At 48.6% G+C, this 16,479-nt stretch overlaps 1 protein-coding gene across 1 annotated transcript in view; it reads left to right on the forward strand.

Annotated features, from left to right (window-relative positions):
- Nucleotides 1-815: 815 nt before the first annotated feature.
- Nucleotides 816-16,479, forward strand: part of LOC106482724 (calpain-2 catalytic subunit) — a 28,494-nt gene continuing 12,830 nt past the window's right edge. Inside the window, exons 1-10 of the mRNA XM_067292910.1 lie at nt 816-1,055; nt 1,266-1,335; nt 8,834-8,952; nt 9,338-9,471; nt 10,347-10,515; nt 12,284-12,367; nt 14,030-14,115; nt 14,803-14,877; nt 15,100-15,260; nt 15,994-16,163. Coding sequence (XP_067149011.1) covers nt 819-1,055; nt 1,266-1,335; nt 8,834-8,952; nt 9,338-9,471; nt 10,347-10,515; nt 12,284-12,367; nt 14,030-14,115; nt 14,803-14,877; nt 15,100-15,260; nt 15,994-16,163 — 1,305 coding nt within the window. The 5' untranslated portion in view covers nt 816-818. The remainder of the gene's footprint in view (nt 1,056-1,265; nt 1,336-8,833; nt 8,953-9,337; nt 9,472-10,346; nt 10,516-12,283; nt 12,368-14,029; nt 14,116-14,802; nt 14,878-15,099; nt 15,261-15,993; nt 16,164-16,479) is intronic.

Below are 16,479 nucleotides of genomic sequence, written 5' to 3' on the forward strand. Positions count from 1 at the left end.
TGACCCTCCCCAGCCAGACTCCGCTCGGGGGCTCGCAGCCGCACACGGGCGGCTCTGCTACTCCAAGCAAAGTCTCACTGTCGGAGCCCCTTCGCTGACACCAGCGGCTTGCTTTCCCTTTGCTTCCCCATCCGGACAATTAGCTGGAGAGATTCTCCTAGCTGCAAGATCATCATCCCTGTTCAGTGCAGGAAATGCCTGTTTCTTCTTCCGTAGGTAAGGCCAGGACTTGAGGGGGGAGTCAGGAAGGAGGGTTTTATGATGATGATGATTGGGGGGAGGGGGGAGGGGACTCTCAGTGCAGAGATTAACACCATGCTTGGCCAAACGCCAGAACGCAGCGGGATTGCCGAGGGAGCGCCGCGCCGGGGCCAGTGCAGCTGAGCACTGACAGCACTTGTGACACCTCTGGGGGGGGGGGGAGGGCGCGGCCCCCCCCATGGCCGTGCCGCGTGGCGGGGAGGGGGCGGGACCACGGTGGAGGGGGCGGGGAGGGGCGTGGTCACGGTAAGTAGGGGCCTTTAGTGGAGATGGGCGGGGTCACGGCAGAGGTGGGCGGGGGACCAGGCGGAGATGGGCGGTGCCTTGGTGGAGAGGGGCGGGACCACGGCAGAGGGGGCGGGAGGGGCGTGGTCACGGTAGGTGGGGGCCCTTAGTGGAGAGGGGCGGGGCCACGGCGGAGGTGGGCGGGGACTAGGCGGAGGTGGGCGGGGCCTTGGTGGAGAGGGGCGGGGCCTCGGCGGGCGGGCGGGGCGGGGCCTCGGCGGGCGGGCGGGGCGGGGCGGGGATGGCGGCGGCGGCGGCGGGGCGCGGCGGCCATGGCGGGGATGGCGGCGGCGGTGGCGAAGCAGCGGGCGGCGGCGGGGGGCGCGGGGGCGCACGGCCGCGCCACCGCCTTCCTGGGCCAGGACTTCGCGGCGCTGCGGCGGGAGTGCCTGCGGGCCGGGCGGCTCTTCGAGGACGCCTGCTTCCCCGCCGCCGCCGCCGCGCTGGGCTTCAGGGAGCTGGCGCCGGGCTCCGCCAAGGCGCGGGGCGTCGTGTGGCGCAGACCCACGGTAGGGAGCCGGGGCGGCCGCCGGGACCCCCCCGTCCCCGCAGCCCGGGGGCTCCCGCGGGGTTTCTGGGCTGCCTTCGTGCCCGCGCTCGCTCCCGCCGCCGCTGCAGGAGCGGCGGGTTTTGGCGCGCCGCGGCGGGACCCCCTTCCCCCCCCCCGCCCCCCCGCCCGGTGCCGGGCGCGCTTGACGCGTGGCTCCTTTCGCCCCCAGGAGCTGTGTGCCAGCCCCCGGTTCATCGCCGGCGGCGCCACTCGCACGGACATCTGCCAAGGAGCCTTAGGTAAGGCGGCGGCGCGCTGAGCCCGTGGAGCCTGCGACGGCCCCGCGCAAGGGCAGGTGCCGGAGCCGCGGCGGCCGCTCGGGGCAGCGGGACGGGGCGGGACCCGCTCGCCTGGCTCTGCTTCCTCGGTGGAACCGGCGAAAGAGTGAAGGCCGTGGAGCTGTTTGCTCTCTGTCGGCGTAATAGCAGCGATATTGCTGCTTATTAGTTTCCAGTCCTGCTGCTGCTGTTTGCGTTTTGTTGTACAAGGACATAGCAGGTAGGGAAGCTCGTTTCAACGTGTTGTACTTATAACACTTCTTCCAGAAGTTATCCTGGTTGGTACTTTAACACTAAGACACAACTGGTGTAAAAAAGGCCCTGAAAATCAAAATACCTCAGACTGTGAATTTAACTCTCCTCATGCCCCAGTATCTTCTGTGGCGTGGAGTGGGCTCCCTTGTGTGTGCTGCGAAGTCCTTGGCATGTTGCCTGCATCACCCTTGCAGAGCTACGAGCTTTCTGTTGGTCAGCTTCCTTCACGCCTGCTCTCTCTGCCCAATGTCTTGCCTCCCATGACAAATGCTTTGGCATAATACATGTTCCAATGCTTAATGCTTGTGCTGGATATCTTCCCTCTCGTTTTTATTGTGAAACTTTGCAGCTAAGGAGTTGTTCAACTTGAAATTACAGTCTATGGTAATTTCAGCCATTTTAACAGCTAGCCCTTTGCAGAGGGGCTTGTTTCTGAAGGCAGTTAGTTGCCTTCTGCCTTCAATAGGCTTCTGGCTTTTCTGTCCACATGTTGTGGCAGCAATAGTACTGTGATTGAAGATTTGCAGCTCAGCTCTCAAGTTGCAGAGTTGCTGTTGCCAAACTTTGTCTTGAATTGATGAAAGTATTTGTTTCCTGACAGGCATTTGGACCAGAGTCTGGATGCTCTCAGGAGGTTATGTGTTACTGCCAAAGGATAGGAATTGGCTCACCGCTTGTTTTCTTTTTACCTCCTGAAACAATGTTTGAATAGGAAGCTGTTAGTGTTCTCCTTTGTTTCACTGTTTAAGACACAACCAGCTATGACTATGACTAGCCGCACTATCTTCCCAGGAATCTGGGCAGGGTTTTGGTATTCTGTGTCAGTTTAATTGTTGATTAAAATTAGATGCTGTTGGTCTTTTATCTAGTGTATAGGCATTGAGTCACTAAGTGCCTGTATTGAACCTATCCTTTTTCACCAAGTGAGGCTCGCAGCTGTGCTCTACAGATGCATTTTGTTGCTGCTGCTTAGTTTGACAGCAGCGTTAGAATTGAGACATTTGTTTAAGCTTTATTTACTTGAATTTTGTGTGCAGACACTGATGTCCCATAACATTTTTGGATGTTCCAGAGGGGGTTGCACTGGAAGATGTCAGGTGCTCTTGGAAGCCTTTACTTTTTATTATGTTACTTTTTTTTGATAGAAAACTACTTGCAGCTTTGATCACAAGGCGACAGGCCAGTGTCCCCATGGAGTTTAATGGCTGTTACTAAACCAGTCAAAACATCCACAGGGATCAGCATCCAGAAGCACATGCTCCTATCACTGGAGCAGACGGAGGTCTCAGCATGAACGTATCATTGAACAGCTCTATCCGTCAGTGAGCAGTGGTACGAATCTTCTTTTTAGCCTCAGATCTTTGGCCTTGGGGCCAGATGCAGCCTATAAATTTGTTTCCTGTAGCCCAGTGATTGTTTTTGACTTCTGTACTGGATGATAACTGTGATGCATAAGAGGCCTGTTTGACTATCAGCACGGAATAGCTTGTCCCCTCACCAAGGCAGCAGTTTATTCGATTCTCCAAACACCAAAGTTCTTCCCTTTGGGCTTTGGGTAAGCTGCTATTCTGTTTTTGTTTGCTTTTTCAAAGAGGCTTTTAAAAACTAGGATTTGGAGTTAGTTTTGCAGTATCAAATCTGAAGTTAGTTATGGTATTTGGCTAAGAGCGGCGACAAGTAGGATATAGTGACTCACTATAGCTGAAGAGAGGAACCAACGCCACTGCATAAAGGAAGCTTATTCACCCTTAACCACATTCTTTGGAGGGGAGGTCACCATGGTATCACAACACTGGGGCATACACAGTACAGTATCTCCCATCTGTTGGTCAGACACAGATGTGTCCTCCTTAACTAAAAATGTGTGAAAAAAATAATAAATTGAGTAGGATGAATTTAGAAAATTAGATGCATGCTTTTCCCATGCTGGGAACTGCTGAGCTATAGGTGGGTTGCCACAGCCTCTTGTTTCTAACCAGATAACTTCCTGGAGTTCCATGTTATTACTACAAATACATTCAGTCATTGATGTAGTTGTTAATTTACAGCTGTGAGTGTTTTAAAATACTGATGTGTTTTGTGATTGGCTGGATGTACATTTCTTCTGTGAACTTGTACTCTTATGTGGGGCTATGTAGTGACCAGAGGAGCAGCCCTTCAGTTACCCACCTCCAGATGCTTTGTGGAGAAGCTCTGCCTCTCTTTTCTCTCCAAGGATGGCCAATTTTAAGCCAAACTCTTTATGGCTATTTATGCATTCATTGCAATTACATTTTTTGTGATAATCTTATTCCCAGAAGGAGATTAAGGAAATGCACCAGTAGATGTATAAAATGAGAAGTAATGCACTGATAGTGGCACACAGGAAGCATGATAGAAAAAAAACCCAAAAAACTGCTTTCTGTTAATATGAGTAAACTCGCAGTCTGCTGATACCCACTTTTCTAATAACTTTGTTCTGACTGTTTTATTGTGCATTTACAAAACCTCTCCATGATTAACCAAGCCTTGCTAACAGTGCTGTCAGCCTTCCAGAAGCTCTCGAAGTTTCCTTCTCTAGTAAAGGAAAGATTATTTGGTAGTGACCTTGCTCAGGCCTTCTTAGTGCCGGCTAAAACTCCAGGTAGTATCCCAAGATCTATTCTCATGCAGGCTTTGAGTTACTAAGTCTACTTGTAGTGATGACTGTTCAGAAAATGAGACTGTTGTTGCACTGACTGTTGTTGCACTTTTGAGTGTGGAAAGCAGAGGTGGTTTGTCCCTGATGTATGCTGCATCTGCCATTTAAGCTCAAGAAACCCTTGCCCAGAATTGTCCAAGTTAAGGTCTGAGTTTGTCTGACACAAATTTCTCCTTAGAAACTAGCGTAATATTCAGTAGAGAGTTTTTACAGCAAAGTATGCTGTTCCTTTCTCTTCAGTCCTGCCCTAATGGGGTAGCTAGAAAGTAAAGAAAATTCTTTCTAAATTCCCCAGAAGGACTTAAGGGTCCTTGGAGGGCAGTTTCACCTCCTTGAACTTTAGTGCTTCCTCTCTGTAGGAGGAACATTGCCGGAAGATGTAGTGTAGCAAAGAAGGGGGTGTGCTCTTCATCTCGATGACTGACTAGCTTCATGACTGATGCTTCCTGAACTACTGTGGTCGTGTTGTATTGCTCAATTATTCGTTCTGTGCTGCTGCTCTCCCAGCCCCTGCCTTATTTACAGAATAGAAATGCTAATATTTCTTCAGAAGAGTGGTGGGAGAACTGCTCTCTGAGCCAGCCTTTCTCCTAATTTAATTTGGCATGTTTTCTCTGACGCGAGTAACACCGACGTCAGGTGCTCTCGGGGTCTCTTGGACTGATCAAGCTTAACAGGTTGAGTAAGGCAGTGCTGTGCGAACTCAGGTTTATGGTACGGGTTGAACAATTGAGAGGAAAAACACCTTCACCCACCTTACAGAGCAGGCACGAAGCATCTTCAGCTCTGCCTGGCAGCTTTGTTTTATAGCCCAGGAGCTGTATGGTTTTAACCAGTTGCGCCTTACAAAAAGTACAGCTGTGCTGGGCAGGTTGAGTTGCTGTCTTTCCGGGTTTATCTAATTCATTGCGAATGAAAGCGTGTGTCTGCCTAACCAATTGAAGACATGGTTGCGGTCTGGATAAGCCTACCTGTGCTGGCTTTACTCTAGCTCGCGTAGGTCTGAGATGCTAGAGACACACTGTTGTAGACTTCACCTCCAAGTTTTGCAGGTCTGTCTGTAAAAGCCTTGCAGAGCACGGGACGCGTGCTTGGGTTGGTCATTGCTAGGACAGGCGTCCTCGCTGCAGGCCTGGCGACGTCCGTGGGCAGCCCAGTGGGGGAAGCGGGTTCTCTCTTGGAGGTAAGAAGCTTCAGTAGCCAGGATGGAAGGGAAAGGGTGGATGCAATTCAGTATGTTGAGTTTTCTGCAAACCTCTGCCGCTGTTGCCTGAACTATAGTTTCAGAGAGACTAGCATGGCTGAGAGCAGTGCCCTGGAGAAGTCATCATGGCTGTATCATAGTTTGTCCATGCTGCAGCTCCACCTTTGTTTTGCTGTATAGGTGTACTCAAGATACTGGTTAAAAAGTTTCTGGCTGAGAGCCCAGAATCCAAGGCGGGTCTAGCTCCTATATACAGCCCTCCTGATACACTGTAATCGAGAGACTTTCGAGTGTCTGCATTGCATAGGCTCTTTGGCCTGTGTGCTGAGATGAGGCCAGTTATCCTGTCAGCTTGTGTATGTGTGCCTTTTTTCATGCCTGTAACTAGTGTTTAGGATGCTTTAAGACTGCTTGTTTGTTAGAAGTCACCAAAAGTTGCACTGAGGCTTGCTAATTTTTCCCCAGTGTGAGTGATTACTCCTACTTGAGGGACAGCGGCGTAGTGGAGAGAACGAAGATCCTAGCTCTTCTAGGCCTCCTTCTTTTAGGAATTTACGGGCCCTAAGAACGCCTAGGAGCCGGTAGCTCCTGGTGCTAGAGGAGGAGTATTGGATGGAGAGGCCGAGGGTTATCCACCTGTGTGCAGTCACGGGGTGTTGATGGAGAGTGCTCAGCTAATTCATAGCTGCTACTGCAGGGTGTCGCTGTGATGAACTGCTAGTCCAGTGCCTACGGGTATTTACATCCATGTCCTCCTCCCACCGTGCAGAGAGCCTCTGACATACAGTACTTCCACTGCCAAATGTGTAATAACCCACTGCTCTCTTGACATAGAAGAGTCTGGACCTGCTTTAACTCAGTAAGGCAACAGCAAGACTTTTTTTGGCAAGATTAATGAATTGACTGGCTGTGCAATTAGATGAGAGCCAGTGGGAGAAAACAAAGTAAGGAGGAAGGAGAGGAGACAAGATATTAATTCAGCTTCACTACATGAAACGAGAGCCCCAGTCAAAGTGCCAGGGCTGTCCTCTACCAGGGCGTTGTCTCCAGGACTTTAAGAACATCAACTCTTGTCCAGGAGCTGCCTGTTCTGGAGACTTGATAAAAACAAGGATTTTCAGTATAGAAGGAACTTCTGGGAGCTCTCTTCCAAAGGCATGTCATGCTTACCACATGATCAGGTTTGTTTGAGGACTTCTTTGTTAGAAGAATGAAGAAACAACAACCATAATCACTTTGTGCAGGCAGACCGTATATAGGAGAGAGAGCACAGATCTACGCAGAACCGAAGTTGTAGTCCTGTTTCCTTTGGCTAAAGGGTGCATTTGCAGATCCCTGTGATGTCCTCCTCTGAAGGAGGATTGGTGTGAAGTTCAAGTACTGAAGCCCTCATGTAATGGGTGATGGAGGGTCATACTATTAATAGTAAATTAGCCCATAATATTGTTCATGTTTCCACTATCTTCTGGCCACATTTCTTTTCTCAGCAAGCACGATTCCTGTGCTTGGCAGTATCTCTGAATGCACCGTGGTATCCGAGGCTACGCAGCTTCCAGAGAGGGTCTCAATGCTACAGAGCAGACTGTAAGAAGAGTTGACATTGTGCAGGGTGAGATGACTCTGCTGTGTTGCAGAGGAGACAGGGGAAACAGCCTCATTGCTTCCTAATCTGTCGGAGTAGAATGACATGGTGACTTTCTTGTTTGAAGAACTTCTCTGGTACAATGATTTCTCCATTGCAATACAAGCAGCCCCATGTAGGGCTGAAGGGAGAGTTTTATGCTCATTTCTTCCCCTCTAGGTTCTAGACTAGTAAAAGCATCTCAGGTCTGAAAATGATTGTGAAATTCCACATCTACCTTTCTTGAGATGCCCAACGGACCCTGGGACAAATGTCATCCCACGAGCTGCTGCCGGGGAACAGCTACGAAAGGGATGGAGAGCCTGGAGGGAGCTGCAAGTTGCCTGCATTCCTCCTAACATTGCCTGTGTGGTGCTGGGTTTGAGCTTGAGGGTGTCCCTCAAGAACTGCTTCAGAGTTAATGCTCCTGGAGACTTTCCTGCAGCCACCCCCTTGAACCCAAACTTCTCCTTTATGAGCTTTTGACTCTTTTTCTAAGGGCGGCAGCTGGCTATACAGGGACCATGGCTTTGCTGGCCTCTGACTTTCTAGCAGCTGTATCTGGTTTGTGTTTCTTGAACCTGCAGTCCTACACACGCTGCAGGATGATTGTGTGGGATCAGCCCTATGAGAGAAAGCAAAGCTGCTGTATAAATTGCTGTGTTTACAGGGCAAGGCAGAGGCTGATCTGGTGATGGTAACGAGGAGAGGAGTTTTGAAACACACTTTCTTGCTATGGGTTGTGGGAGCCTGGGGATCAGCTGGGTCTTTAAGTCTCTAATCATCTTGCTAATGTGCTGTAGGAGGTACATGGCTGAGCAGAAAGGTAATCTTGCTATTAAAATAACATTAGTTTCTTTCAATGATTACCAAAAATAGAGGTAATGTTTATGTGCTTGCAGTCTCCTTTCCCTCTGCTGAGTAAGAGACGGTGTGGAAAAATACTACCCAAACGGCCCGTACTCTGGGGTTCTGGCGCACACACTCAGTGTGTGTTGGCTCAGTCCCACGAAGGGTGAAGAGGTGTGTAGGGCTGGGGAACAGTGCCTGCCTTCAGACCCTTCCTGACTCTCTGGTGGCTGGTGCCAGAGACTAGATGAATGACTAAATCAGGAGGCCTCTAGCTAGTGCCTCCAGAGATAAGTAATGTCAAAGGAGTTCTTATTTGGTAGGAGTCTTGCAAGAAAACTTTGGGAGCTAGTCCCTGGGACAAATCTTTGCACAGCAAGTCAATAACCATTTATGAAACATGGAGGAGGGAAAGGAAAAAAGCCTCTGCGTGTAAAAATATTGGTACGGTGAAAGGAAACTGCGCATCTGGAGTTTCCTGCATGTGTCCATAGGTGCTGCTCTTTGCCTTTTTCCCCATGCTGTTTTCCAACCTGTAGATACTTAATTGAACATTAAATTTTCTTTCAAATAGTCCAAGCATGGATGATAAATGTACTGATAGATCCTAGCCCATTTCTACCTCTCTCTTTTTTTTCTGAGGCAGGGATGGCAAGTAGTTGTGTATGTACAACTGATCTGCCTTAGAGGGAAACTGATGGGAGGGATCATCTTCTGAAATAGCTGAGATTAATTTCTGAGAGGTGAGCAGTCGTCCCAGAAGTCTTGGTGATCAGTATGCAAGTAATAATGCATAATCGCTGTGCTCTCCAAAACCGATAACGTTTTCTGGTGCATATCTTTTTTACAGGAGACTGCTGGCTCTTGGCAGCTATTGCATCTCTCACCCTGAATGAAGAAATTCTTGCCCGTGTCGTTCCCAAAGATCAGAGCTTCCAGGAAGATTATGCAGGAATCTTCCACTTCCAGGTATGTGGAAAACTGGCTCTTGCCTTCCCCCTGATGTCGTCAGCCAGGAACACGTGTGTGGTAGGTCAGACCTACACGTGTGGCATTTCCTGGAATGTTTTGAGGGACACGGAAGAGCCAGGCATAAAACAGAGAAAGTCAAGGAGAGGGATGGTGATGGAAGGAAGAATGGCTGCTAACAAAAGAGCCGGGAGTGGGGTCTTTCTTTGTGATCCTTCCTCCATCGGCAGATCCGACTGACAGCAGGGATTCCTGTACAGTGCAGGCTAAGCTGACTGCCAGTAGGCTTGTTTTCCTTCTAGGGAATCGGTGTTAGCGGAAGATGTCCCTGTGACCTGAGTACGTGGCATGGGGTGATGACTAGGTGTTCCCATTCTCTTTGCAGTTCTGGCAGTACGGGGAGTGGGTGGATGTGGTGGTTGACGACCGGCTGCCCACCAAGAACGGGGAGCTGCTCTTCGTCCACTCGGCGGAGGGCAGCGAGTTCTGGAGCGCCCTGCTGGAGAAGGCCTATGCCAAGTAAGTAAAGGAGAGGGCTGGCTCCTGTAGGCAAAGGGAACTACTTCTTCCCCACTCAGTCTCCTTGCACATGCTTGTGCTTCTCTGTAGTATCTGCAGCTGTGCAGTTAAAGTGTCGGTCTAATCGTTAGCCTTTAAAACTTCTAGGTTATACCGCAAGGGCTCTTTGCTAAAGGTTTGTTGACGGGTGCTCAAGACAGTAGCCTAAAGTACTGTCTTTGCTAGCCAAGAAAAATAGCCCTTGCTTCTCATAGCAGGCGTGTTCCTGGAGTGTTGTCTCATGTCATCTGGGTCCAGGAAGCTCAGTTTCATCTGCTCCAAGCAAGTGTGAAGGTATCCCAGCTGCGGTGCTTCAATATGCATAGCGTGTCAGTCGACATGTCGAGATCTCTAGTCAACGTGAAGATGCTCAAATCTGAATTCCCAATTTTATGATGGTCAGAGAGGAATTCTTCTATCTAACACTACTCTTCTCAATTGATTTAAGAAATTGAACTTATTCAGATCAGCTAAAAATCAGGCGCATAGTTGTTAAAAGGATTAGAAGACAGTGTGGAAGTAGAGGCACACTGTTGGTTCTTGATTTTTTTATTTATCTTTTTTCAGTTTTCCAGGATTTTTTTGTAATTGATATGACTGAATCTGCAACCTGTATAAATGATCATGTTAGCTCTTAGATGGGCTTTCCACGTACAGGGGTGTAAGAAGCAAAGCCGGGAGGGTATCCATTTGTAGCTGCATTAACTGGCATGGTGCCATTGAAAGCGAAAGTGCTTTGGCAACATGCTGGCACAACTGAGTGCTGTTGTCCAAGAGAAGTGGAGATTATGGAAACTGATGGGGGTGTGTGTGTGTGTGTCTCCCCTTTCATGCAGGCTGAATGGCTCCTATGAGTCTCTTTCTGGGGGCACCACCACTGAAGGCTTTGAAGACTTCACGGGTGGAATTGCAGAATGGTATGAGCTGCAGAAGGCACCACCCAACCTCTTCAAAATCATTCAGAAGGCGCTTCAAAAAGGCTCTCTCCTCGGCTGCTCTATTGACGTGAGTTAGTCCGGCTTATTGCTAGACACTGTGAGCTTGCTGAAAGGTGCTGGCAGGCAGGCAAGATGGACCTGTTGCTTTGCTCGGGTGCTTCGTAGCACAAAGGATTTTCCCCATCTGCCTCTGACTCATGAAGACCAGTTCTCTGCTCTACCTCCTGGCTGGAAAATTTGACCCGAGAGTGTAACACAGGCACATACTCCTTTGGCAGGTTATGTCTAAGAGCAGGCTGAAAGCCAAACTTTAGTAGTTCATGCGTAAAAGCCCAATGCCTTCTTTTTTTGTTTTGTTTAGTTTTGTTTCCCTCAAAACCTGAAGTTTTTGCTATTTCATAAGTCCTATGGGAAAGAACTATACAGGGAATTCATTAGGGATCCCGAGCTGCATCTTTGTTCTAAATGAAGTCTGTAGCTTGGCAGTAAGTTGTTACAGGTGACGTGCTTTTGGAAAGCCTGCTGCTGCTAGTGGTTTCTGCAGCCATATGTTCAGAGGTAGCAGGCTGCAGTCCTTGCAGTAGCCTGTTTGTTGCACAAATTGTACCAAAATGTTCCAAAACAATCAGGGCTATATTCTTGAAGCAGAGAGGCTGGCAATGCTGCCAGGTCTCTAAAAGGCTTTATCAGAACATATGTGTTGCCAAAATCTGAATCTGTACTGTGAGGAAGAGAGGCGCTTTGGCCCTGCTTACGACTATTCAGCATCCCTTTTAGTCTCACTGAAACAAGTATAAATATCGTTATTGTGATAATCGCTGTACTCCCAAAGGAGATTAGATCTTAGCTTTGCTTAAAGGGAAGGTAAATTGTTTACAAGAACTCGATTTGTAAGACACACACAAATGTTTCCTCCCCTTTTTTTAAGTGAAATCAGGGTCGCAAGAGAAGGAAGCTTCACAGCAGGAAAAGTATTTTGTTAAGGAGAGAATATGTCTCAGCATGTGACTTTGTGGCCTTTTCTAGGCCTGTTTTTCTAGTTTGCATTAAGATAGGAATCTGACATCTGGATTTTTGCTCCAGAATGATAAAGATCTCTTGTCAAGGGTGGGGGAAATAGATATATTATTTTGTTGGTAGGTGCTGACACTTTATATATTGTAAACTAGTTATAAATGAGCTCAGCCTCAGAAAAACCCTGTAAAATCTTTTCCCTATTTCTCTGACAGGAGAGGAGAAATGGAGGTTAAGCATTGCACTTAAAAGTGCAATGCCTTCGGAGCTGAACTGCATCAAATGTGTAGCCTTTTCCCGTGTTCCTGCACATGGTAGTGCCTGGGATGGCGGCGCTGGGGAGAGGAAGGGGACCCCCCCCATCCCACTGTGGAGTTGAAGGAGATGTTTTGACTCGGTAGTTAAAGCGCTGGGCTGCGGCTCACTAGGCCTGGGTTTGATCCCTAGTTACTCCTGGGCACCCTCAGACCAGTCGCCCTGTGTGTGTTCCTCCCAGTGCCCTTGAGAACACAGAGTCCGTAAATGTGCGTTCCCTTTGTACAGCATTTTGAGATCCACGAGAGCATTTCAGAGCCGGGAGGGATCTCAGCTGCGAGCAGCACAGGGCTGCTGATGTGCAGCCTGCCGTGACCATGGGCCCAGCACCGCCACACGTGCTGCCGCCTGCTTCCCCGCTCTGCCACACAGGTTGCTCCCGTTGCTTGTGTGTGTCACTTAAACCACCTCTGCAGCCTCCTAGGGAGCCAGTGAAAGCGTTGCCCTGTTAAATTCCCTGGCTTGTGGGAAGCCGTGCACACTGAGTGTGTTCTTTGCACTTGCAGATTACAAGTGCAGCTGAGACAGAGGCAGTCACTTCCCAGAAGCTGGTCAAAGGACACGCGTACTCTGTTACAGGTGCAGAAGAGGTACGTGCTCGGCAGAAAAGGGGGGAAATGCAGCAAGCTTTGCACGGAGTCTCTCCCTGGGGGATGCCAGCAGCAGATTCTTCTTCAAAGTCATGTTCTGCTCTTCAGCCTCACCTGTTCTTAAGAATCAGGTTTTCTGTTCCCTTCTTCTTGAAGAAAAGTTTATTTCATTTGTGTGTTTTCAGTTCATGCTTTGGATAAGCACAAATGTGACTTCTTAAGTTTTTAACCCCCAAAACCATTTTTTCATAAACGCTCTCTGCTGTTTTCTAGTGAGCTCTCTTGTGAGAAGCTCTGTGCAGAGGACATACTACCCTCTGGCGGTTACATGGCCTCTTAACAGTGTGTGTGTGTGTGTGTGTGTGTGTGTGTGTGGTGTTTGTTTGGGTTTTTTTGAACTACAGTGGCTGGCACTGTAACTAAAGTGCACAACAAGATGTGTGAGACGTGCCAAGCAAAAAACACGCTTATCCCTTAAATGCCCACCAAACAATGCCTTTAGGCTGAACACAATGTTTAAAAGGAGGCTATTTAGCCAAGCATAGGTGTCTGGCAAAGGTAAGACAAGTGGAAACAGAAAGGAAGCAGACGGATCGTGGAGTTTTTCTGTGTGTGTAATGGCCTTTGGGGTCAGCCCACCGATAATTATTTCTGAAATATCTCTGAAATCTTAGTGCAGTGTAATGAGTGGCCAGCCTCTGGCGTGCTGCGTTGAAGTGGACAGTGCTAACAGGCAGGTTTATGTGTTTGGAGCTGGCCCTCTTCTCACAGCAAAAGAAGTAAAAGAGTTTGCTGATCTTAGCTCTCAAACAAGTGTGACTCAGCCAGGCTTTTCCTTCTGGAAATATTTGCAGACTTTGTGAGGATAGTTTGTCTCGGACATGGGAACCTCATCTCTAGCTTTCCATGCTTTCAGCTGCTCTGCGCAGCACTTCTTAAAAGAGTACCCGTCTTCAGGCTCTAGTGGTACTCTAGCTCCTTCCTCTACTTAGTGCCATTAGTTGCCCACAAGTAACGGCAGTTCTCATGGAAACTTGTAAAGCTTTGTTTGGGCTGGACTCAGTGTGCAGAGATGAGCAGCTAGTAAGCTAGTGCCTCTTCATGGTGCAAGAAGGGGCTGCTCTGGCAGGGCTGACACTGCTGCGCTGTGGGCGTTTGTGCGATTACAGAGTTTGTGGCAGTCCTCACTACAGCCAGTCCTAGTATCCTGTCTCTTGTAACAGGCACAGTTCAGATCATATATAGGGAGGGAAGAGAAAGCATTTGAATATGAAGGGGCAATTCATACATACTTGACAGCTCTAGAGAAATACTCTCTTGTACATGCTTTCTGGAGGCACTGTAGCGGCTTCATATTTCTTCTGCTTGAAATCCTATCAGAATTATTTTTAAGCAGCACAAGAGGACATTTTGTTTGTCCTGAACTTTGTTTTCTGCACAGTATAAACATCTGCGTGTGCTTGAGTGATTAGAAGTCATTCAAAAACAGTTTGACTTCATGCATTTTGGACCACACGAGTTAGTGTGTGTTTGTGTTTGTATGCATCCTCATGTATAGCACTCAAATATTTACTCTGCCACATCCTTTAACTCCCAGGAGAAAGGTGGAAAGAAGCCCAGTGCTGAGCCCCTGGGTAACTCTATACACTTCTAACCCGTCAGGTGAACTTCAGAGGAAGCATACAAAAGCTGATCAGAATCCGAAATCCTTGGGGGGAAGTGGAATGGACCGGAAAATGGAACGACAAGTGAGTCAATGGCTTGTGCGTTGTCAGTAGGTGTTTATCGCGAGATGTGGTTGTGCTCCTGCTGTGGTCTGTCTTCTCTCTACCCGAAATTCCTCTTCAAGTCACATCTGGGTATGATGTTGTGTCTGCAACGCTCGTGTAGTGGTGCTTTGAGCTGTTTAAAAGGATCAGTCCCATCACTGCCATCTCCCATGTAGGCTTCATGGTATGCTGTGCCCTTCATACAGAAACCTGCCTTCATTTGGTGGTTGATTGCTACAGGCCTTTGTATAGTCTCTGCCTCTTTAACAGCCTGGATTTAGTGGTGAGCTTCTGAAAACTTGTTTTCTAAAAGGACACTAAAACTCTATTTCTGTTAACCATGAAAGCTGGAGCTTTTTCACCTCTGAGCTGGGCAGTATTTTCTCTGGGCCTTCATTTTTCCAAAATAAAGCCTCGTCACATGCAAGCTGTTAGCACGCTGTTTCTGATCCTTATCTTGGGTTTTTAAAACATGAGGCATCTAATATCCTAGTTCCCTGTATCTTAATCATGCTTTGGTTTGAAAGCTCTGGAGCTGCTATCGGCTAGATACCGTGGAACATTGCAGTCATGCAGAACAGCAAGAAAATGAAATCATTGTGCCAGAACAGCTCCATTAGGATTTGACACCTACTGTTGTATTTTTAATGTGGGTTTGTCTTTCAGCTGCCCCAACTGGAACAGTGTTGACCCTGCGGTGCGGGAGCAGCTGACTAGGAGACATGAAGATGGGGAATTTTGGTAAGTAGCACTGGGTTTCCACTCGATCTGAAGGAGCTGGCCTTTCCTCAGCTTTTTCACATGAAGTACCTTCTGCCCCCAAACTCCTGAAGATGAGTGAGCTAAGTGGCCAAAAAACCCAAGTGCTAAATCACAATGAAAGAGAGGGAAGATAGAGAAGGTGGTTTTATAGAAGAACTGTCCATCCTAAGCAGATGTTGTCTGTGGCTTTGCTTCCCACAGGATGGCATTCAACGACTTTCTGAGACACTACTCCCGCCTTGAGATCTGCAATTTGACTCCAGACACGCTGGCAAGTGACAGGTACAAGAAGTGGAGTCTGATGAAGCTGGATGGGAACTGGAGGCGAGGAGCCACTGCAGGGGGTTGCAGGAACTACCCAAGTAAGAACATGCTGTCACTACAGTCTTTGAGGAAATCCTTATTCTAGTTGGATTGCCTTAGAAATGTGGTGTTACACATTTGCACACAGAACCTCTTGGGTCAGGGTTGTCTGAGCTTGTCTTCCAATCACTGTTAACTTGTTCTTTCTCTGGGAACTGGAATCTAGGTGCTTGTGCTTGAAGTGGATTGAAGCAAAGTGGGTTAGAGCAATAGCCCTGATGAAACAGTGATCGGAGTCCCCTTTCCCTAAGGGCTTGGGAGGCTGAGGCTAGTTCTGATGCCTGCCCCAAGCAGCGGTCGATCAGGCAGGTGTGCGCCGTGGCACAAAGCTCGTTTCCTCTCCTGGGGTTGTGCGTGCAGAGGGACAGTTTTGATGTGGGCACGGGGGAAGCCAGCCCTGGGAGCCATGTCCCTGCCACAGTGTCAGCACAAACTCAGTATCCTTGGCACTCGCTAATTTGGGGTGGCCTATCCAGGAGGATATTGCACCTGGGATGTCTGGGAAAAATGTCCAGAAACGCAAACATTTTGTAAATGTTGCTCCCTGATAAAGGGTTTAGTTGTAATTGATAAGATGGAGGCTGGGAGTGGTGTTAGTTTTTCCTTCTCGTATACCGGTTTGGAAGTCAGAGCTGCATCCGTCCCAGCTGACAGATTTATATGTCGGTGTGCGGTTGCTCTCAAAGAAGGCTCTGAGCAAACTGCACAAATCCGCTTCCCTCCCCTTCCCAGACACTTTCTGGATGAATCCACAGTACTTAATCAAGCTGGAAGAAGAAGATGAGGATCCTGACGATCCTGAGAAGGGCTGCACTTTCCTAATTGGCCTGATTCAGAAACACCGGAGGAAGCAGAGGAAGATGGGAGAGGACATGCACACTATCGGCTTCGCAATTTATGAGGCGAGTAAGGCAGTACATGTGCACAAGAGGAAAAGGAAAGCTCACTCTGCAAATGGGGCAGAGCAGTTCTTAGCTGCTTCCCTGCTGTGCAGCCTACCAGGAGAAAAAGCCTGGAGGCCTTCACAGCAGTGTCCTTGCGGCACTCTGCACAGCCCTCTGCAAGAGTGGGCTTTCTACTAAAACTCAGCAGGGTTCAGTTGGACACAAGCTGCGGCAAGGAAAATTCCACTTAGATGTTTAGAAAAACATCCTCCACCACAAGAGTGGTCAAGCACAGGAACAGGTGCCCGGAGAGATTATGGAATCTACGTTCTTG

Source organism: Apteryx mantelli, chromosome 3 (assembly GCF_036417845.1).
Source record: "Apteryx mantelli isolate bAptMan1 chromosome 3, bAptMan1.hap1, whole genome shotgun sequence".
Lineage (NCBI taxonomy): Eukaryota > Metazoa > Chordata > Aves > Apterygiformes > Apterygidae > Apteryx > Apteryx mantelli.